Here is a 22,302-nt window from a genome sequence, read left to right on the forward strand (position 1 = left end):
ATTTTATATATATATATACAGCATAGTTAGTCTTGCTATTAGCATAATACTGCTATTATTGTCCATAGGGGGCATTAAAGAAATAAAATAAAATAAAAACTATATATGTATAGATAGGTCTGATGCCACTGAACATTTTGAGCGGTTGAAAGTGAACAAAAAAAAAAAAAGAGAAGAACATCTGGTCATCTTAGTGGGTGGTCAAAACAGATCAAGCGCAGATCAAACATACAACTGTAGGATTTATAATATATTTCATTATTTTTAATATTGTTATAATTCAATTATTTGTCATTATTCATTAAAACAACTTCCCTGTATGGTCATACCAGGCCACGCCCTCTTCCTGATGTATCAGCCAATAAAATTCTTCCTTAAAATCTTTATTTTCTGCTTATTTATTTTGTATGTAATATTATTATTATTTTATTTTGATGCCAATATTTTCCCATTTAGTGAAAATGAGTATCGGCTCTGAATATCGGTTATTAGCCTCCTTGACGACTAACAATCGGCATCGGTCTTGGGGGGGAAAAAAACATTGTTCTCTCTTTAGTTTAAATGGCAGAAAGTAAAAAAAAGAAAAAATGCATGCACTCTACTACAAGAATGAATAATACTAATGTAATTCAGTTGCATTGTATTTCATTAAAAGTCTGTCTGCCATTCTCAAACCCAGAAACAGGTGGGCAATTCTTACGTTTCAAAATCGGAGAGGCTTGGATCGTCGGACGTCTGACTCAAATCCCCTTGGACCTAAACATTCAAGAAAAAGAAAAAAAAAAGGTGACATTATGCCACAAGTTCATACTTAACTAGACAAAGTGTCATTTCTGCAGAAATTGCGTGATAATGCTGAAAGCTGAATGCTTTTGAAAACAATTGAAAAATAAATGATGTGAAAATTACAAAGTATTAATTGTTGTTAAAAGATAGATGAATAAAAAGAACACTAGAACCCGGGGGGGGTGAATTTTTAAAGCAAGTTGAAATTTATATGGAAAAGTGTTATCGGAAATTACCCTCCATTCATTTAGATGGGAAAGTGGAACTAATGATATCCAATGGAAAAATGCAAAAAAATAAAATCACCCATCCCGCCATGGCGACCAGTCTCATCACATCCCATCGAGTCATAGTGGCCAGTCTGGTCACATCCTGTCATGGCGACCAGTCTCGTCACATCCCATCCTGTCATGGCGACCAGACTCGTCACGTTCCGTCATGGCGACTGGTCTCATCATGTCCCGTCCAATCATGGCCACCAGTCTCGTCACATTCCGTCGAGTCATGGCGACCAGTCTCGTCACGTCTCGCCATGATGACCAGTCTTGTCATGTCCCGTCCAGTCATGGCGACCAGACTCGTCACGTTCCGTCATGGCGACTGGTCTCATCATGTCCTGTCCAATCATGGGGACCAGTCTCATCATGTCCCGTCCAATCATGGCCACCAGTCTCGTCACGGCGACCAGTCTCGTCACGTCTCGCCATGGTGACCAGTCTTGTCACATCCCGCCCAGTCATGGTGACCAGTCTCGTCACGTCCAATCATAACGACCAGTCTCATCATGTCCCGTCCAATCATGGCCACCAGTCTCGTCACATTCTGTCGAGTCATGGCGACCAGTCTCGTCACGTCTCGCCATGGCGACCAGTCTCGTCACCTCTCACCATGGTGACCAGTCTTGTCACATCCTGTCCAGTCATGGCGACCAGTCTCGTCATGTCCAAACATGACGACCAGTCTCATCATGCCCTCTCCAATTACGGCGACCAGTCTTGTCTCATCCCACCACGGCGACCAGTCTCACCCCGTCCCGTCATGGCGACCGCTCTCGTCACATCCCATCATGGCGCCCAGTCATGGTGACAAAAAATAATAATAAAATCACTCAATAGCGCCACCTAGGCACCCTCCATTCATTTAGATGGAAAAGTGGAACTAATGATAGCCGTTTGGTTAGCATGTAATCGCCATGTATACATTTGGAGGTGGGATTCAAAAGCAGCATTCCCACAATAAAGTGTTTGCTGTCACGCTGGGAAGCAGTTGTTCTCCGAACATGACATGGCAGATGTGTGAATCCACCAAGCCTGTGATGATTTGCATCAGTCCACCCAGTGGTCCCTTGACGCGCCACATGAGCAAATCCAGATGATCCGATAGTGTGGCTAAAAAGTGTGACATCTCTCCATCCAACTGATCATGTTCAGGAAAGTCAGTGTTGACAAGGTGGAGACCTCCGCATCCTTTAGCCTTGATCACACCCTCTACGGGGCACACGTGCGATTTTTAAGGAAGGTACTTAAACTCTCTTTACGAGCACAACATCCCATCACATGACAGATGTTGTGTGGCTGCTCTATATGTAAGCAGATGTTTATGTCGTGTTGTTTATGTGAATCGTTCTCAGGGGGGGGCAGCAACTTTGTCTGATCATACACATCAAAACAGCAGGATTTTTACACGCTGAAATACTTTCAAATTCAAACTTTTGACACCAGACAAACACTGAGCACAAGATAAGACCTTCATTTAATTAGGCCTCAAGCACCAGGCGGTGCCAAGGCCCTCCTGGAATCGTTATCATGTGTTATTATTCCGACAAATTAGTTGGCATTTTGCCTCAAAATGCCAACTAATTTTCCCCGGTAGGACACCCAATGGGCAGCACGGTGGCTGACTGGTTAGCACGTCCGCCTCCCAGTGCAGAGGACGTGAGATCGAGTCCGGGCTTCGGCCTTCCTGGGTGGAGTTTGCATGTTCTCCCCGTGCTTGCGTGGGTTTTCACCGGGTACTCTGGTTTCCTCCCACATTCCAAAAACATGCATGGCAGGTTAATTGAACACTCCAAATTGTCCCTAGGTGTGAATGTGAGTGTGGTTGTTCGTCTCTGTGTGCCCTGCGATTGGCTGGCAACCAGTTCAGGGTGTACCCCGCCTACTGCCCGAAGCCAGCTGGGATAGGCTCCAGCACCCCCGCGACCCTTGTGAGGAAAAAGCGGCCAAGAAAATGGATGGATGGAGGACACCCAATATTTCCAAAATTATACCCAGGATCAATGGTTCGTCTGGCGGGTAAAAATCTGCAGTAGATCCATGCGGGTTTCGAGTGGCTCCGGGCCTGCTATGAATTTGACATGTTCCCCAGGGTCGGAGAACTCGATGGCCTGATAGTCCCAGTCGGGCCAAGCCCGGGGATGCCTTTATCTCCCCGGAAGGAGTACCGTTCGGGAGATATGGCCGCACAAAAACACGATTTCTTGTCGATTAATCGATTAATTTTGACAACATAACAGGATTTTGACAATTTAAAATTTAAAATATGGCTCCAAACGATTACTTGATTATTAAAATAGTTGTCGATGACTTTGAAAATCGATTACTTGTTGAATAATCGATTAATTTTGACTACTGTAGCGGTACATAAATAAGAGGATTTGGACAATTTTAAATAGAAAAATGACTCCAAACGATTACTCGATTATTTAAATAGTTGTCGATTATTTTGAAAATAGACTACTTGTTCATTAATAGATACATTTTGACAGCTCTATTAAATGTTTTAAACCCAGCCCTAGTTTATTCGATCAATCGATTACTCGATTAGTAAATAGTTGTTGATTAATTTGACAATTCTAGTGGTACATAAATAAGTGGATTTGGACAATTTTAAATAAAAAAATGGCTCCAAATGATTACTCAATTATTACTATAGTTGTCGATTAATTTTATGATTGATTACTTGTCGAGTAATCGATAAAATTTGACAGCTCGAGTGGTACATAAGAGGATTTGGACAATTTTAAAATGGCTTCAAACGATTACTCGATTATTAAAATAGTTGTCGATTATTTTGAAAATAGACTACTTGTTCATTAATAGATACATTTTGACAGCTCTATTAAATGTTTTAAACCCAGCCCTAGTTTATTCGATCAATCGATTACTCGATTAGTAAATAGTTGTTGATTAATTTGACAACTCTAGTGGTACATAAATAAGTGGATTTGGACAATTTTAAATTAAAAAAATGGCTCCAAATGATTACTCGACTATTACGATGATTAATTTTATGATTGGTTGCTTGTCGATTAATCGATTAAATTTGACAGCTCGAGTGGTACATAAGAGGATTTGGACAATTTTAAAATGGCTTCAAACAATTACTCGATTATTAAAATGGTTGTCGATTAATTAGAAAATCGATTACTTGTTGATTAGTCGATTAATTTGGACAACTCTAGTGGTACATAAATACATGTAAGAGGATTTGGACAATTTTAAATAAAAAAATGGCTCCAAACGGTTACTCGATTATTTAAATATTTGTCGATTATTTTGAAAATAGACTACTTGTTCATTAATAGATACATTTTGACAGCTCTATTAAATGTTTTTAACCCAGCCCTCGTTTATTCGATCAATCGATTACTCGATTAGTAAATAGTTGTTGATTAATTTGACAACTCTAGTGGTACATAAATAAGTGGATTTGGACAATTTTAAATTAAAAAATGGCTCCAAATGATTACTCGATTATTACTATGATTAATTTTATGATTGATTACTTGTCTATTAATCGATTAAATTTGACAGCTCGAGTGGTACATAAGAGGATTTGGACAATTTTAAAATGGCTCCAAATGATTACTCGATTATTAAAATGGTTGTCGATTAATTTGAAAATCGATTACTTGTTGATTAGTCGATTCATTTTGGACAACTCTAGTGGTACATAAATACATGTAAGAGGATTTGGACAATTTTAAATAAAAAAATGGCTCCAAACGATTACTCGATTATTAAAATAGTTGTCGATTAATTTGATAATAGACTACTTGTTGATTAATAGATTGATTTTGACAGCTCTATTCGATTTTTTAAACCCAGCCCGACTTTGTAGCGCATGGAAAGTTGAAAAGACACAACATTGGCGTCGCCGATCGCCGCCGGAGGCAAATAAGTGAAATCACAGCGCGAAGGAGTCCAAATCAGGACCGGACGCGCGTCTTGTGAGGACATCTGTGCGCTGTTACAAACTCACCGGTCCTCTCAGCTCAATAAGTTCCTGTCTCATCTGCGCGATGAGGTGGTCCTTGGCCATGAGGGTGCGATACAGCCGCTCGTTAAACTCGATCAACTCTCCGTGCATCTCCGCCACCTGTAAAAAAAACACACACAGTCGCACAACATATCATTAGTACAAAACCCACAGCTGTATTAAAAAAAAGGGAGGTATAAAGTATAAAAGTTACAATTCTCAGCGGCGTGCGCACAGAAGGAGCAGTCCAGGTGGAGTGTAATTAAAATTGGCAGCAGTGGAGATTTAGGGGAAGAGTTAAACTCCATCCGGCGAATGCAGTTTGGGAGCGCCGGCAGTCACAATCCTGCCAGCCCGCTAATCAATTGTCTTCAGCTCGAACCAACCCTGACAGCGCCATCCTGCGTTCCGTGCACTCATGCAAATAGTTCCGACAAATGAGCGCGGGTGTGTGCGCCGTGCCCCGTCGTCCTAAGCCGAGCGGACGGCGCGGACAGGTCTTTGTCAGGAGACTGACAGCTGTGGCGCACACAGTGCTTTACGTCAGGCACCTGCTGCCACAAGCACTTCAGCGGGGGCCATGTCACGCCATTGGCGGGTGAGGCCAGCGGCGGCAATGTTGTTATTGCCGCATTCGCGGGAAACGCATTTGGGGGTTCACGTTTCATTTAAAACGGCAAATCCTTGAAAGTTGGACTTGGGAAAATGTCAACGTGTGTCCCAAATAAAAATGAATGAAAGAAAGAAAATTGATATTTAACAAGTAACAAGTGGAAATTATATATATATATATATATATATATATATATATATATATATATATATATATATATATATATATATATGTAACAATTATACTTGCTAAATAAAATGTATTTAATTATAATTAATTACTTATATAATTATAACTAATTAAGCAATTACATAAAAATATATACACTGAAAATTGTTTACGTATTTTAATAAAATAATAAGGGATGGGTGAGTAATGATACCAGTATAGGGCTTTTTTTTCAAGGTATCGAGTACCAGCCACCGATACTTAACTCTTTGACTTTCACCGAAATGCTCTGTTTTGAAACAAAAAGCGGAGAAAAAGAGCTTTTTGTGAAACAATGTTATTTCATGCACTCTAGTGAATTGTACACTTATTTTTGTCCATGAATGATTCCACAAACACCTAAACAGTGCTTTACTTCTGTAAAATGCTTTCACCAACAATGAAAAAGTGTTTTTTGGTTGCAAAATACGAGAGAGTCATTGCTGCCATCTAGGGGCCAAAAATAGTCATTAGGCTAACTAGATCTGCTTGAAATTTTCAGCACAGCTGGCCAAGGCTTTCCTCCACCCGTTTCAAAAAAAATAAATAAAAAAATTGGATGACGTCTTTTAACGTCATTGGCGGCCCTCCGTAGATTTTTACTTGACGTCTTTTAACGTCCATGGCAGTGAAAGAGTTAAAAAAAACAAAATCTGCACATCAAGTACATTTTCCTTGCCAGTCATGTCAAATTTAATTATTTTTTTATCCCCCTTTATCACAAAAAGATTCTCAAAAGGCGACGAGTTTCTAATGTTTATTAGTGATGCATCTTTGATATTGTCATATATAATTAATTTGCCACATTAACTGGATACATTCCGACATTTACATTTTAGCAGTGCCAACATATTTTTAAATGATCACAAAGCGATTGCACGTTCGTTGACTAAGAAACTCTTTATTGGACTCAAGATTGATTCGTTAGGCTGCGATTTCGATTCGTCACATCAGGATTCAATTGAATTAAATGCTCCCATATTAATTGGGTAAAAAATAAAATACACAAATACAAGTACATTTAAACAATTTAGAAATATGTAATCCTGTCGTGTGAAAATGTGGGACACCGTGTCGCATTTTTAACACACAAACAAAAAAACTTTTGAAAATAACAATTTTGCACACAACTTATTTGTGCATACAGAGTATAAAAGTTTTAAAAATATATGAATATTGCGTATAACATTGAATAAGTGCATGCAAAGTTTATATGTTTTTCTCCTCGTAATATTAGCTTATTTTCTCCCAAAAATGTAGAAATGTTTTATTTTAAATATTACCATGCTCCCAAATACGTATTTATACGTCTTTGTTTTTATGCTAGAGCATACAGAAGGCTTTGATGCAGCCTCTGACCTGAAGAGGTCGCTTAAAGCAATGGTATGTATTACAAAAACGGCCAGCAGGTAGCAGCAGAGTATAAGAGATCAACCAGGGCCATGTTGCAAAAAAAAAAAAATCCTTTCCACACAGTTTTCAACAGACTTGTGAATAATTATGAAACTTTGCTATATTCTAATGCTGCAAAACGGAAACAGATTTTCTAATCTTTCTTTTGGTAGGTTCCATGTTTTTTTAGCAATAGAACAGAATATACTGTGAGTCTTTCAAAATCAGTCAAAATCCAGTAAAACAGCCGGGAGTGAAGGGGATTGCTTCAGTGAAAATGGCTGCGAGTGAATGAGTTAAATATGAACATTTGTACAGTGTGGAACAGTAAAGTTAAAAAAATAAATTAAAAAAAAACATGACAGATCTTGCCTCTGGAATTTATGAAGCATTTTAAGCTTGGGTTTACTTTTAAATAAGCTGAAGTTAACGAGAAAAAAAATAAAAATAAAAACACACATCTGTTTTGCCCTAAGTTGATCACTCATTCATAGATTTCTGAAAATATTTTATTCGATTTAAAAAAATTGTATGTAGGCAGAAAATAACCATTCAATTTGAGGTATTACAAAAAACACTTAAACTCAGCAGACATAAGATTTCCAAGCAAGAACCAATTATGTTGCATAATACTGTACTGTGAGGTAGAGGACACCCTTTTAATTAATACTCAAAATCATGTGTTTCATCATCACACACTCACACATAACAATTGCAATGAAAGAAAAAAAAAAGGGCTTTTTCAAGGAGACTCGGCTTTGATTTATGCATTCTTCTTTGTTTGTCATAGTATGGCTGTTAAGTGCAGCTCAGAAGTTCTAAAGAGAATATCAATGCGCGTGTCCTCGGGCTGCCACTTAAATCTCTCCTCTGCCAAATACTACTCCAGCCCCTCGGGCGGTCATATAAAATAAAAAGGTAGACGCTCTCTTCCATGCGGCTGGATTTGGAAATACTGTTTGAACCCTTTGGATTCAAAGAAAGAGTCAACAAAGACTAAAATATTGAAATCAAAGATTTTAAAGGCAGTTGGTCTAAAAAAAAAAGTCGAAAATGAATTCTGCGTATGAAAGGAAAGGTTTCGAGATGGATCGTCCTCGGTTTACAGCGGTCCCAATGACATTCCGAGGTTATACACGGCGCATTGTGAAAGAATACACGGAACAAGAACGGACGCGCCCTTAAAGCTGTACGTACTGTTGGCTTAAAGTGTTTTTCATACAAATGCAGTTGTTATGGCGTTCAAGGTTGACAAACGGCAGACGATTACACAACGCGTTGTCACGACTTGCAAAGTCAGAGTTTCTTTTGGATCCTATCGTGCGTCAGCCGCAGAAAAACTCACCCGTGTGATATAAAAGTAATGCTTTGGCGCCATAATGTGGCATCTTGTTGCCAAAGAATTACATTGAAGTGAGGCCATTACCCTGTCTAACAGAGAAGTAGTGTTTTGCTGGAGGAAATGATATATATATATATATATATATATATATATACAAATGCAGTTGTTATGGCGTTCAAGGTATATATATATATATATATATATAGATATAGAGAGAGAGAGAGAGAGAGAGAGAGAGAGAGAGAGAATAAGAGTAACTAGACAAACTAAGATAGGCACATAGCAATTATCACTATCATCATGAGTGACATAGTAACTGTATACGCATAACACATCCATGGCATAGTAACTGCATAAAATACGAGAGACTAGGAATGGCTAATGCGGTATCAGCAAATTATCACAACAAGTGACATAGTAACCGCATACGCATAATACACCAACAAACATAATAACCGCATCGAACATGACAGAGCGCGGCTAATAGGGCACCCCCGCATTATCACCACAATTGGCATAGTAACAGCATAAGCATAATACACCCAGAACATAGTAACTGCATAAAACACGACAAACTAAGAACGGCTAATACGGTATCCTCACATTATCATCATGAGTGACATAGTACCCACATAAGCATAATGCCTCCATAACATAGTAACTGCATAAAACTGGCAAACTAAGAGTGACTAATACGGCATCATCACATTATCATCATGAGCAACATATTAATTGCATAAGCAAAATACATCATAACACAATGACCCCCCTGACTTGCACAAGTATAATAACTGCATAAGCATACCACACCAACATCATAACATGATGACCCCATGACCCAACCCAAAACACAATCCAAAATCCTCAAGAGAGTCCAATAACAGAAAAGAAGTTTGCATTACAGTCTTACATAATAGCAGAGAATGCCCTCATTTTCAAGGAGCAACTGAAAAAATTATTAATTATTATCCTCACCACATCAGCCATTAATAAAAACATATTTTAAGGCGCTAAAGCTGTTATATAATTATAAAAGTGGGAATTAATTTTAAGCGCGGGGAAACCCAATTAAGTCTCACAAAAGAGAGCTAATCAGTTTGCCATTTTCCTAGCTGTGCATGTGCGTAACCAAATATCCACTACGTGTGTGTAGCACGTGTGTGCATATTGGTGACTACACACTAATTACAGTCATCCACAGAACATTAACCTGAAGAACTGCACACATGCGTTTATAGTTACAATAAGCCACTGCTGCCTGGTTGAAGTCAGTAATTAAGGCCACCCAAAAAGTTTGCTGTGCTTAATAATTGCAATAAGGTTGAAGAAACAAATGAAAGGACCAAAAAAAAAGAGATCTTACATTCCAATGTCTTTATCACAACTTTAGAAGAGCAAAAGGGGCACCATCAGAACAAGGTTAATTAAATCCCATTTGCATTCTTTTTCGCAACAGACAAATGAAAAGGTGAAAATTAATTAACAAATAGGAATTAATGAATAACTGCAGAGAGAATAATTCAGCTACGAGTCTGAATGTGAGTACAACACAAACAATTAAAAATAAAATTGATCTCAAGTGGGCCGGACTAGTATGTCCACGTTCCAATAAGGAATCATTGCCAGGATGGATGTGAGTAGTTGAGGGATGGTGGACCCAAATGCAGGGAAGCAAGGCAGCGAGACAGGAACAAAGTGCAATATGAGGAACTTTGATGAAACGTAGGGAAAACGGTGAGCAGACAACCGCGGCTTGATGGGACGTGACTGGACTGGTCGCCATGACTGGACGGGACTAGACTGGTCGCCATTACCGGAACGAGCGTGACGTGACAGGACCTGATATGTCTTAACTTGACTTGCTGTGGAGTGGCTAGGACTTGGCTGGGGCTATGGCGTGGCTGTGGCTGTGACGAAGACAACTTGGCTATGACGAAGACGACTTGGCTGTGGCTGTGACAAAGAAAAATTGGCTGTGACGAAGACGACTTGGCTGTGGCTGTGACGAAGACGGCTTGTCTGTGGCTGTGACGAAGACGACTTGGCTGTGACTGTGACGAAGATGACTTGGCTGTGACAAAGACGACTTGGCTGTGGCTGTGACAAAGAAAAATTGGCTGTGACAAAGACGACTTGGCTGTGGCTGTGACGAAGACGACTTGTCTGTGGCTGTGACGAAGACGACTTGGCTGTGACTGTGACGAAGATGACTTGGCTGTGACTGTGACGAAGATGACTTGGCTGTGACAAAGACGACTTGGCTGTGGCTGTGACAAAGAAAAATTGGCTGTGGCGAAGACGACTTGGCTGTGGCTGTGGCAAAGACGACTTGGCTGTGACTGACGAAGATGACTTGGCTGTGACAAAGACGACTTGGCTGTGGCTGTGACAAAGAAAAATTGGCTGTGACGAAGACGGCTTGGCTGTGGCTGTGACGAAGACGACTTGGCTGTGGCTGTGACGAAGACGACTTGGCTGTGACTGTGACGAAGATGACTTGGCTGTGACAAAGACGACTTGGCTGTGGCTGTGACAAAGAAAAATTGGCTGTGACGAAGACGACTTGGCATGGCTGTGACGAAGACGACTTGGCTGTGACGAAGACCACTTGGCTGTGACAAAAACGACTTGGCTTTGATGAAGACGACTTGGCTGTGACAAAAACGACTTGGCTTTGACGAAGACGACTTGGCTGTGACAATGGCTACTTGGCTGTGACAAAGGCTTAGCTTTGACGAGATGAGACTCGAACTTCCACACAACGACGACAAAATTTTTTGTGGAAAACTGCAGTTTGTGTTCTACCCTCACGGACCAGATTAGACCCCCAGATGGGCCAGTTCTAGTTCACAGGCCCTATGTTTGACACCCCTACACTAACTCCTAGGTCATTGTGCTGCTGTACATCTTTATCAATACTTTCTTGTAAAGGGGTTTTTTATCAAGAAAAAAAATCCCGTTCACTTAAACTCATCGCGTCTTCCAAATGTCACCTGGGAGGGAAGTGGCACAAGGACGTGTACGAAGTCTAAAAAGTCCAACTAAGTGAGAGTAAGAGGGCTGAGATTGGATTTGAAATTGGACGGCGAGAGGAGAAATGACCTCACTACATCCTCAGCGGATGGAATTAGTCATGACAAATGTACTTTGCACTGTTGCTAACTCTGCCATCTTTACTTCTTATTGCCTGTGTACACGGAGACAAATTGGTGCCATCTATCACATGCAAAGCCATGATGCCATTTTTGAGAAATAAGAAGCTTGCGCGAGTTCAGAATCTTATATTTACTTTTAAGATGTACTCTTTCTTCGTGTTTGAGACATAGGGTTAAAGAAATAAAAAATGCATAGCGATGCGATATGCTTAAATAAATATAAACAGTTTAAATCTGTTTGTTATTACTGTCATACTATTTCACAATTTGAAATAAGATGTGTAAGATTTTGACTTTTGAAAAAAAATAGCATGATTTTCTTGTGTTAAATTTAACTATTATTTTAAATGTACGTATACAAATTACATACATTTATATAATATAAACAAAGTTTTACTTTCAATTAGCATATTTAGAGGGATTCTTTTTCAGTTTGTTATTTTTTAATTGTTTTTTATGACCATGTTCGAAATAAACTTCAAATTTAAAAAATGAAATGTGAGGTACCTTTCAAATTCATAAATATATATTTTTAGAATTGTCTATTACCATGTCATTATCATATAACAAATGTTCTTTAAAATAAAAAGTGTGAGCTCAACATAGTATTTATTTTAAATTTTTTACTACATTTTGATTTCGACTTAACTTTATTAGGGATGTTCGATACCACTTTTTTTCCCCCCAGACAAATACCAGTACAAGTACCCAACTCTTGAGTAGTCACCGAAACCACTTGTACTTTTGATGCATAAGATTTTATTGTAAAAATATCCCTATACATCCCAATGGATAATAGTTAACAATTTTCGATTCTTCTCATTTCTAGTTACTGACGGCCACAAGGGGGCAGCCCACAAGTAGTGATACCTTGAAATAAGTCCAGGTATCATTAGTAATTAGTATTATTAATAAAGAGTATGCGGCATGCCATTAAGAACCGTACAGCCACAAATGCCCCCTGGGCCACACATTGGACACCCCTGAATTAGAGTCAATTAACATGCATCTTTTTGGAGAAAAACGAGTATACGTAAATTAACAACCAAAATATGACAACTACAGTACAAGTCTGTCTCTTGCCATTCTGACGGCATATTGGATTCTATGTGACTCACTTCAGCACATCTGCTCCTCAACAGGAGGAAACATGGCTGAAGATGACGGAAGAAGAGGGGGGGGAGAAAGAGGGTGCGAGAGGACCAATATAGACAGGACAAGCTGTTCTGTCCACCATTCACTGGGTGTTTCAAAAAACTAAACAAAACAGCTACATGAGAACATAGCTGCGTGAAGTGCGAAAAATGAGAGCAGCAGATGGAGCACTAGAAAAGGCAGAGATGGGCGTTCATAAAAGACGAAATCCGGCCAATGGTACAAATGTAGCTTTTTGTGGCTTTTCACTTTGGTTGCGGCATGTAATTACTTTGGAATAAGTGCCCGTCTGTCAACTTTCATTTCTTTTTAATTGTTTTCATCCCCCCCAAAAAAATAATAAAGTGAAAATCAACATCTTTAGTTAAAAACGTTTGTTTTTTTCTACATCCGCTGATAGAATAAGTTTGTATTACCTGGTTGTTATGGTGCCGCATAATAGCGTTTTAGTTATTACCAAACAAATCTGTTGATGCTAAATGATTGTGATCTCTAATTGTTTTTTGTTCCCAGATAAGAGACTGTTTATTAAATCCACAGGCTGAACAATGATTTTTCAATCAATTCGGCATTGCGGACCAACTATAAGTAAGATTTTTCCATTTGCCAACGTGGGTGTAAAGGTCTCCTTTATAGCTACAGCTAACGGTCAAAATATCAGTGACGCAATAAAAGTGCAGGCAAGGATTTCAACATTCTTACCAGCTAAGCACACGTGAAAAGAAGTAAACGCTGTATGCGGACTTACTACTCATCAGGAAAAAAAATTGTTCCTTGCTTATTCTGTTCTTTAGTATCAGCCGCAGGATATGGATTCATATCATGAGTTCACCAAAAATACTCGTTTCTGACCAAAAAGCAGAGAAAATAATTTTGGGGTGTGAAAAGAAGCATGTCAAGCAGACCAGTACTTGGACACTGACATTTTTTGCTGATGCAAAACCTCAAAATTAACTCATTCAAACCCAAAAACGTATAAATACGTTTTTAATACTTTGCCCTCCACTCCCAAAAACGTATTTATACGTTTTTATGTTTTTCTATGCTAGCGTGCATCTATGCAGCCTCTGACCTGAAGAGGTGGCTTAAAGCAATGGTAGTCATTACAAAAAAAAAACAGCCAGCAGGTGGCAGCAGAGTATAAGAAATCAGCCAGGCCTATGTTGCAACAAGCTCTTTTTGCCAGTGTTTTCAACAGGTTTGTGAATAATGATGAAACTTAGCTATATTCGAATGCTAATTGCTGCACAACGGAAACAGATACAAATATACTTTTTTTTAATGAAAGAATAGACTAATCTTTCATTTGGTGGGTTCCATGTTTTTATAGCAACAGAACAGAATATTCTGTGGGTCTGGCAAAACTAGTCAAAATCCAGTAAAACAGCTGGGAGCGAAGGGGGTTGCTTCAGTCAAAATGGCTGGGAGCAAATGAGTTAGCGTGCATCTATGCAGCCTCTGACCTGAAGAGGTGGCTTAAAGCAATGGTAGTCATTACAAAAAAAAACAGCCAGCAGGTGGCAGCAGAGTATAAGAAATCAGTCAGGCCCATGTTGCAACAAGCTCTTTTTGCCAGTGTTTTCAACAGGTTTGTGAATAATGATGAAACTTAGCTATATTCTAATGCTAATTGCTGCACAATGGAAACAGATACAAATATACTTTTTTTTCCTGATGAGAGAAGAGACTCTAATCTTTCTTTTGGAAGGTTACATGTTTTATAGCAATAGAACACAACATTCTGTGGGCCTTGCAAAATCAATCCAAATCCAGTAAAACAGTTGGGAGCGAAGGGGGTTGCTTTCGTGAAAATGGCTTGGAGTGAATGAGTTAAGTAGAAAAACATGTTATAAAATATGGACTTACACATCACAAATCAAACCAAGGTCAGCACCTGCAATTAATCATTTGCCCCGTTTTCATAGTAACCTGTTAACCTACCGGCCTGTCCATTTGTAATTGGATCCCTCCATGTGAAAAGCTCCTGTGACACATCCATGCTGTCAACTGTTTTGTTCTCTCTCAGATTATGTGAATATTTGATGAACCTCCGTACGCGCCCTCACATTCATGCCAGTAATATTCAGCAAGTCATGTCACTATGCATAATCCCAATATTCTAATGCTAATTACTGCAAAACTATCCTTTTTTTTAAATGAAAGAATAGACTAATCTTTCATTTGGTGGGTTCCATGTTTTTATAGCAACAGAACAGAATATTCTGTGGGTCTGACAAAACTAGTCAAAATCCAGTAAAACAGCTGGGAGCGAAGGGGGTTGCTTCAGTCAAAATGGCTGGGAGCAAATGAGTTAAGAAAAACTGACTAAGAAATGACGATCATGATGGCAAAAGAATCATTATTTACAAATATTAAAGTAAAAAAACGTGCCGTGAGCGGCAGACAGAACGTGCAAACTCCATACAGGTGGGCCTAAAGTGAGAATCGAACGCAGAACCTTGCGACTGAGGCAAATGCAAGCCACTATCTCACTGTGCTGCATTGGGTGTTCAAAAGAAAATTGGCTTGAGGCTTCTTTTGTTTGCTGTCATTCGTCTGCTGATGATACTGTGGGGAACCGTCCATAACCTCGATCCCCCTCCCAAAATATTCCGGCACACCATCAGACAAGCCGTATGGAAACATGAGCAATCGCAACACACAAAACAAAAAAGTTCCCAAATTGCATCTGAAACGCTCAAAATTGCACCGCGCTGTTATAAGAAGAACAACATTGTTGCCTTTGAGTGCTTCATTCACTTCCATTCCACAGCAAGACAACGGCCGTTTAACAAGTATATCATGTTCACTCAGCATCTCCTCTGAAACTGAGATTCGGAGCTGGCTTGTAATTGTTGTTCTTGTTCCAAATGTTGTTTTTTTTATGGTTAATTAATGAGCTTGTGGATCAAAGCGAGAATCCCCGGTCCCACTGAAAGTTTCTGACCTATATCGCGCTCACTCCCCTTTACTGACTGCTGTGAGACACGAGGCAGACGTACAGTAGGTATGACACTAAATCATATGTGCTGAAAATATTCATGCAGAATCACACAACGCGTAATGTAGTCAGAATGTGTTAATAGAATACGAGTCAGACATCTGGAGGGTGAACTGGATCCGTTTGTAACATGACGTAATGAGAGTGGAACATGCTCGGCAAGCCAATAGCCCCCTGGCATAATTGCAAAAGTCCGGCCCCTTTCTGGCACCGATTCCTGGGGACGGGGGTGGCGGCTTGTTGGGGGTGCTTGGGGGGTGTTGTCTACCGAAATTCAAACATAACCTGCTTCTTCCTCTAGTCGCTGAATCGGTGGAGCCTGATGTCTGTGGATCACACTCTGCTTGATCTATCCTTACTTCATTTCTTCAGTCTTTCCTTTGGTCTCTTGAGGTCTCCCTAATTTGTTGGAATTTAGAGGTTTCTGGGGGGGGGGGGGTGAAAGATTCTGGTTTGTAACCCTGTAGGTGTAGTAGATGGTGTCTGGTCGGTGCTAGATTTCACTTTTCTTTCTTTTCTTTGATCCTTCCTCAGGTCTCCTGACAACTTTACGACTCTAGCGGGATTCTGAAGTCTTCGGTTTAGGTGAAGGGTATGGGATTTTTAATTGGTTTCAGGTGAATTAATGAGCACAAATTCACACAAAATTGTAAAAATAAATAAAATAAAAATTGCAAAAATCATTTCCAACGTGCTGTTGTAACGTCAAAAGAAAACATCAAGGAGCTTGATAAAAAAAATTATTTTTTTGTTTTTGTTTATTATACTAGAAGAAGAGAATCTGCTTGGGCTGTACTATAAGTAGAGTGAAACTTCTACAGGTTGATGCCACTGAAAGTTGCAAAGAAACCTGGCATGGTATCTATATGACAGAATAAAGGCCCATACGACAAAATAAGAGTGACTATTACAGGACCATAGCAACTGACAAGATTATCCCATTATCATCATTAGGGGCATAGTAACTGCATAAGACGGCACAAACTAAGTGGCTCATGCATCATCATGCATTGTGTTCATATGGGACATATCATCATACATTATCACAAGAGCATAGTAACAGCATAGCAACTGACAACATTATCACATTATCATTATTGGGGACATGGTAACTACATAAGACTAGACAAACTAAGAGTGGCTAATACATCATACATTATCATCATAAGAGACATAGTAACTGCCTAGCAACTGACATCATCAACATCATAATACAATGACCCCATGACCTTACCCATGTTGAAGTTAGATTGCTTTGAATTTATTGCATAGAAGTACTTTTAATTATGACTGTACTACTGTGTTAGCGTAGACTCCTACCCAAAACACACAACAACAATCAGCTTTGACATTGTGTAAGCAAAGGAAAGATTTTAGGTCACTGAGTGTCAAAAAAAAAAATTATGTTTTTGAGTGTTTTTTTTTATGTGATACCCTCGCAGAAGGGTGCTGGAAATGGCAAGGAGAAAAATGTGACGCGCTACGAGTTTTATTTGTTCCGTGGCCACACTAGCGATTCAAAACAATCTTATCTCAAATCCTATTTCCCCATTGAAATGAATGGAAATGCCATCCATCCGTTCTGACCTCACTTTGTGCTCTTTCTGCTGTGCGCACCTTACCACCAATACAGCGATAGAGACCCAGATAAGGAGTTTTACAATTGACATAGCAAGCTGCAATATTTGTAGGCCTGTCAGTATTATTTGTCTTCATTTCTTGTAACACCAATTGTCAAATATACCTAACTTAAACCCGTGGGCAGTATTTTATTTTGAAATAGCTTGGTCAGAACCAACAAAAAGCTAAAAAATGGTCACAATAACGCCTAGGGGTTAAAAGGTTAAAACACCACAACTATTGATGCTATTTGCTAGCAAGTCTATGGCATTTTGCTTTGTGTGTTCGCAATAACATACCACATATTCCAAAGGCAAACTTGTGTAGTTGAAAAACAAAAATTTACTAATTACAAGCAATTCACGGTGCACAATTTGAAGTTAGATTGTTTTGAATTCATGAAGAGAGAAACCCTAAGAAAGAAACAAGAACTTAAAGAGCCTGCAGTAAAGGCTTTTGTCTTAAGATAACAAAGATGTAACCTGTAGCCATGCAAGTATTCAGAACCATTTCATCCAAAAATGTTAACTTTTCATGACTGTTGTATCTTATTTGTGAACATTTTAACTGTGAGAGTTTGCATCAGCTCATTCAGTAATCATTTCATATATTTTCATAAGACTCCAAAAGTTCAAAAGAAATCAATTCAAAACCACGATGGGTAACCCACTGGCTTTCCATCATCAGGGAAAGCTAGTTGCTTTTAGACGTTTAAAATTGTATTATCAACTTCAAAAAGGGCTCTAAGAAAAATATATATAATAAAGCTATAACTGCTGGCGCGGAAAATTAGATTTTTAAATGCATCAGGCGCAATTAGGTGTTCAATTTCTCACTTAGGCATTCTCTAGGGGTGCAAAGTGTTGAACCGGTACCCTTCCAATTAAAAGACGGCCACACCACCGACTGCGTCAAAAACATTTAACACGTTTTTGTCATTGTTTCTAATGTCATCATGTATTTTTTTGCCTTCCAGCACAATAAAAAGTATTTTTCTTTTCTTTTTATGGGACTGCTGAAAGCAGCACATATTACTCTCCATCCTAGAAAATCCCCAGATTTTTCCGCAAAAATGCGGCCCGTACCGTAGATCGCACCGGGACAAATGAGGTATCAAACGATGCGGCTCGATCTGACTCGGTGCGGCATTACTTTTCTAGGAATTCCGAGTTACCATGGCGACGCAATTCCCAAAAAACTCCCAAAAAAGTCCCATAGGAAATGAATGGAGAAAGGGGGAACAAATTACAGATCAAGCACCTTTTTCCAAGACACGCTGCGCGCGCATACGTTAACCAACCGATATGAATTTTAGCTCATTTTGTAGCAATTTTTCCCATCTTTAGCTCAGTGTCGAAATTTATTTTAAGGAACGAAAGCTCTCCCTCCAGTGCGGGTTCAAAGACAGTGAGTGAAATAGCCTTCTATTACACTCTGTGGAGCAATTAGCCTTTGAGTGGCGGGAACAAAAAAGTCTACTTCTATTTCCAAAAGTTTCACTTCAACTCGTCACCATGGCTACAATCTTTGCTCACTAGACATCAAATTCTCACATTTTGTAGTGACAAGTCTCTTCTTTCAGACAAACTAACTTTTATTTGACTAAGGTGTCATTTAGCACCTTTATTTTCACTTTAAGCGAGGAGAAGTCGGACTAACTCGCCTATCTTTTCCATGTTAAATTCGCCTCCTTTTTCCTCTTCATTTTGGATAAATCATAAGTTTTCAACCTGCTCTCATTTGGTCATTTTTCATCCGATTAAAAAAGTGAGAACATGCTCGCGTTCCCCAAACCATTTCTTGAATCTGCATCTTGAACCGTTAAGCCGTGACAGGCTTTTGTTCGAGGTGTGCGTCTCTCATACAATATCAATGGAATGTGGGTGCGTGACGTCTCCAAGTCAAATGTGTGTGTGTGAATTTGCATTTTTCATCAGACAGTAAGATACTTTTAGTTGATGTTGATTATGGTTAACTTCCACATTTCTTGACCGATTCCAGTCGTTTAAATTTTAAACTGTTCAGCTCATTAACAAGAGTCAGCAGTCCCATTCTAAATTTCGGCGGGAATTTTTCTAGTTTTTATTGTGCTTCTGTCTGATAGTATAGAACAGATGCCGGGAAAAGAGCATCCAGCCCCCAGAGAATTGGTTCCAAAAAATGTACAAAGTCAACGTCAATGTGATACATGAATGGCATTGAACAAGAGCCTGGTCATAAACACAGCTGTGTTTCCCCAGTAAATGAAGGTAAACAGTGGAATATTTATCTGGGTCTGGCAGGCCTCATTAGGAACCAACAAGCCTCAATGTGACATTTTCCGAAAATCGATAGTGTGGTCAGTCGCATTTTTTTCCCCCAGAAACCTGTTGACAGGTACGGCTGGAAATCACATCATTTATGAATTATGACATAATAATGAAAGAAATCATACTGTATGGAGTTTACCGGCCTGCACACAAATTGAGCACCCGCGTTGCCGCTGCATTAACTTACAGTCTATATTACAGGTGAAGTGCAAGGCAACATACAAGAAAAGCTCTCACTTGCTGTTAACAGTGCCTGACTTGGCCTTTTCTGTGAGAAGGAAATTGTGACTGGCAGCCAAGCAAATGAACAACTAACTAGGTAAACAACATCAAAAATGCACGACGTGAGCATAAATAAGTGAAAGCCTGCATAAAAACAAATAGAAATGATTTATTTTTGAAAAATAGAAAGCCCTGGATTAACTATTCATTTGCATAACATTTATTAAAACACCCTTACGGTCTCTGTGGAGCTGGCACATCAGCGGTCAATCTCGCAGTGAATAGGACACGTGATTAACCATGCATATGGTAATATTATAGCCAATCTCCTAGTTAGAGTACACTGCAAACAACGTTACGCAAGTGCGACCACCCACAAGTAATGAAATTGCTGCACAGTCTCACAGAATACGGATTGTGCTAATTTGAAAATAACTGCATTATGACTAAATGAACATTTGAGCCAATCACATATAAATTAAGTAATCTCAAACTGGTAGAAATAACACATACATCCAGTATGTTGATATTTTCTCAATTTTTTTTAAAACTATTTTCTTACTCTTCAAATCCCCCTGACAGTTAATTAGTAGAACGCAAATGCTTCTACTTGTAAGCCAACAGCAGGTAGGGCTGGGTATCGATTCTAATTTCCTCAATCGGTTCGATTTCGATTCACGTTTCGAGTTCAGTTTGATTTGATTTAGATTTTTCTCATTCGATTCACTTCAATCCAATATTGATTAATTGTGAAACATCAATCATTCTTAAGTCATTCATTCCCAGTCATTTTCACTGAAGCAACCCCCTTTGCTCCTGGCTGTTTTACTGGATTTTGACTGATTTTGCAAGGCCCACAGATTATTGTGTTCTATTGCTATAAAAACATAGGTCCTACCAAAAGAAAGATTAGAATCTCTTCTTTCTTAAGGAAGAAAAAGTATATTTTTATCTGTTTCCATTTTTGGGACCATGGCAATATTTAAAATAGAACGTGTTTATATATTTTGGGGAGCAAATGAGTTAAATATCAAGGACATGATAAAAACTCCACAAACATTACATTCCAAATTAAATTTTGCGGAGGCAGTAACTGGTTGTACTTTTTAAATGTTGAGTTTTGCCATGACAAAATTAACAGTTTCATATGTCAGTAGTAAGTAAGTAAATAAGACTCCTTTTGTTTTATAAATTATTTTTTCCAATTATTTTTGTTAAGTGAAGAGTTTTTTTTTAACTAATTACAATAATTATAAGTAATTTTTTTTGTCTATTTTTAACTGTCCTTAAAATGCACTATTAAAAACACACTTTCAATTAAATGGAAAAAACGGTTATCATTTATGTTAAGCAGGATGGTAAAGTAACTTAATCGAACTTAGTTACTTTTAAAAGCAAGTAAATGGAAAAGTAACAAAGTTACTTTTTAAAGCAAGTAATTGGTAAAGTTAACAGTTACTAACTGGGGCAACACTGTAACTAATAACTTCATTCTGGGGCTGGAACCGATTAATTCTATTCCCATTAATTAAAATGGGCAAAATGACTTTGGTTCATGAACTAATTCTTGAAACGAACTGCATTAGTAAAGTGAGCAGTAGAATATAGCTAAGCTTCATCATTATTCACAAACCTGTTGAAAACAAACAGTGGGGGAAACGGCTTTTTGCAACATGGCCCTGGTTGATCTCTTACACTCTGCTGCCACCTGCTGGCCATTTTTGTAATAACTACCATTGCTTCAAGCATTCTCTTCAGTTCAGAGGCTGCTTCCAAGCCTTCTGCATGCTCTAGCATAAATTTTAAAAAAGTATAAATACATCTTTTGGAGCACGGTAATATTTAAAATAGAACGTATTGATGCGTTTTTGGGAGCAAATGAGTTAATTGTTACATTTACATTTAATGGTTGCATAGGCACTCCAAAGACCCAGCTACGTGCATTCAAGCAATTAGAAAGTCAAATTTACAAAATATGTCTCCTTTAAGAATTTCAAAATGTGACTTCATAAAGGTTTAACAGTGGTTTACGCTCGCCTCCATCCTATCATGCGAGGGGCGAGTCAGTAAGTAGCGAGCGGTAAACAAGAGAAAACACTCACCTCTATGAGTTTACGTTCATAGCTGGCCGCCAACTCCTCAATGTCCCCCATGGATTTACTCGGAGGGGCAGGGGGTTGCTCTTCACTCGGCGGTAATACTGACAGAGCTGCAAGAGAAAGAAAAATATTGCGGCCACA

General features: G+C 38.9%; 1 protein-coding gene across 2 annotated transcripts in view; it reads right to left on the bottom strand.

Annotated features, from left to right (window-relative positions):
- The window catches only part of snx29 (sorting nexin 29), a 135,360-nt gene that overhangs the window by 43,779 nt on the left and 69,279 nt on the right, over nt 1-22,302 (bottom strand). For both annotated transcript variants that reach the window (XM_077551049.1, XM_077551047.1), the window contains exons 15-17: nt 22,165-22,271; nt 5,050-5,166; nt 701-756 (exon numbers count right to left, since the gene is read on the bottom strand). In XM_077551049.1, coding sequence (XP_077407175.1) covers nt 701-756; nt 5,050-5,166; nt 22,165-22,271 — 280 coding nt within the window. The remainder of the gene's footprint in view (nt 1-700; nt 757-5,049; nt 5,167-22,164; nt 22,272-22,302) is intronic.

This window comes from Vanacampus margaritifer, chromosome 18 (assembly GCF_051991255.1).
Source record: "Vanacampus margaritifer isolate UIUO_Vmar chromosome 18, RoL_Vmar_1.0, whole genome shotgun sequence".
In the NCBI taxonomy this organism is placed as follows: domain Eukaryota; kingdom Metazoa; phylum Chordata; class Actinopteri; order Syngnathiformes; family Syngnathidae; genus Vanacampus; species Vanacampus margaritifer.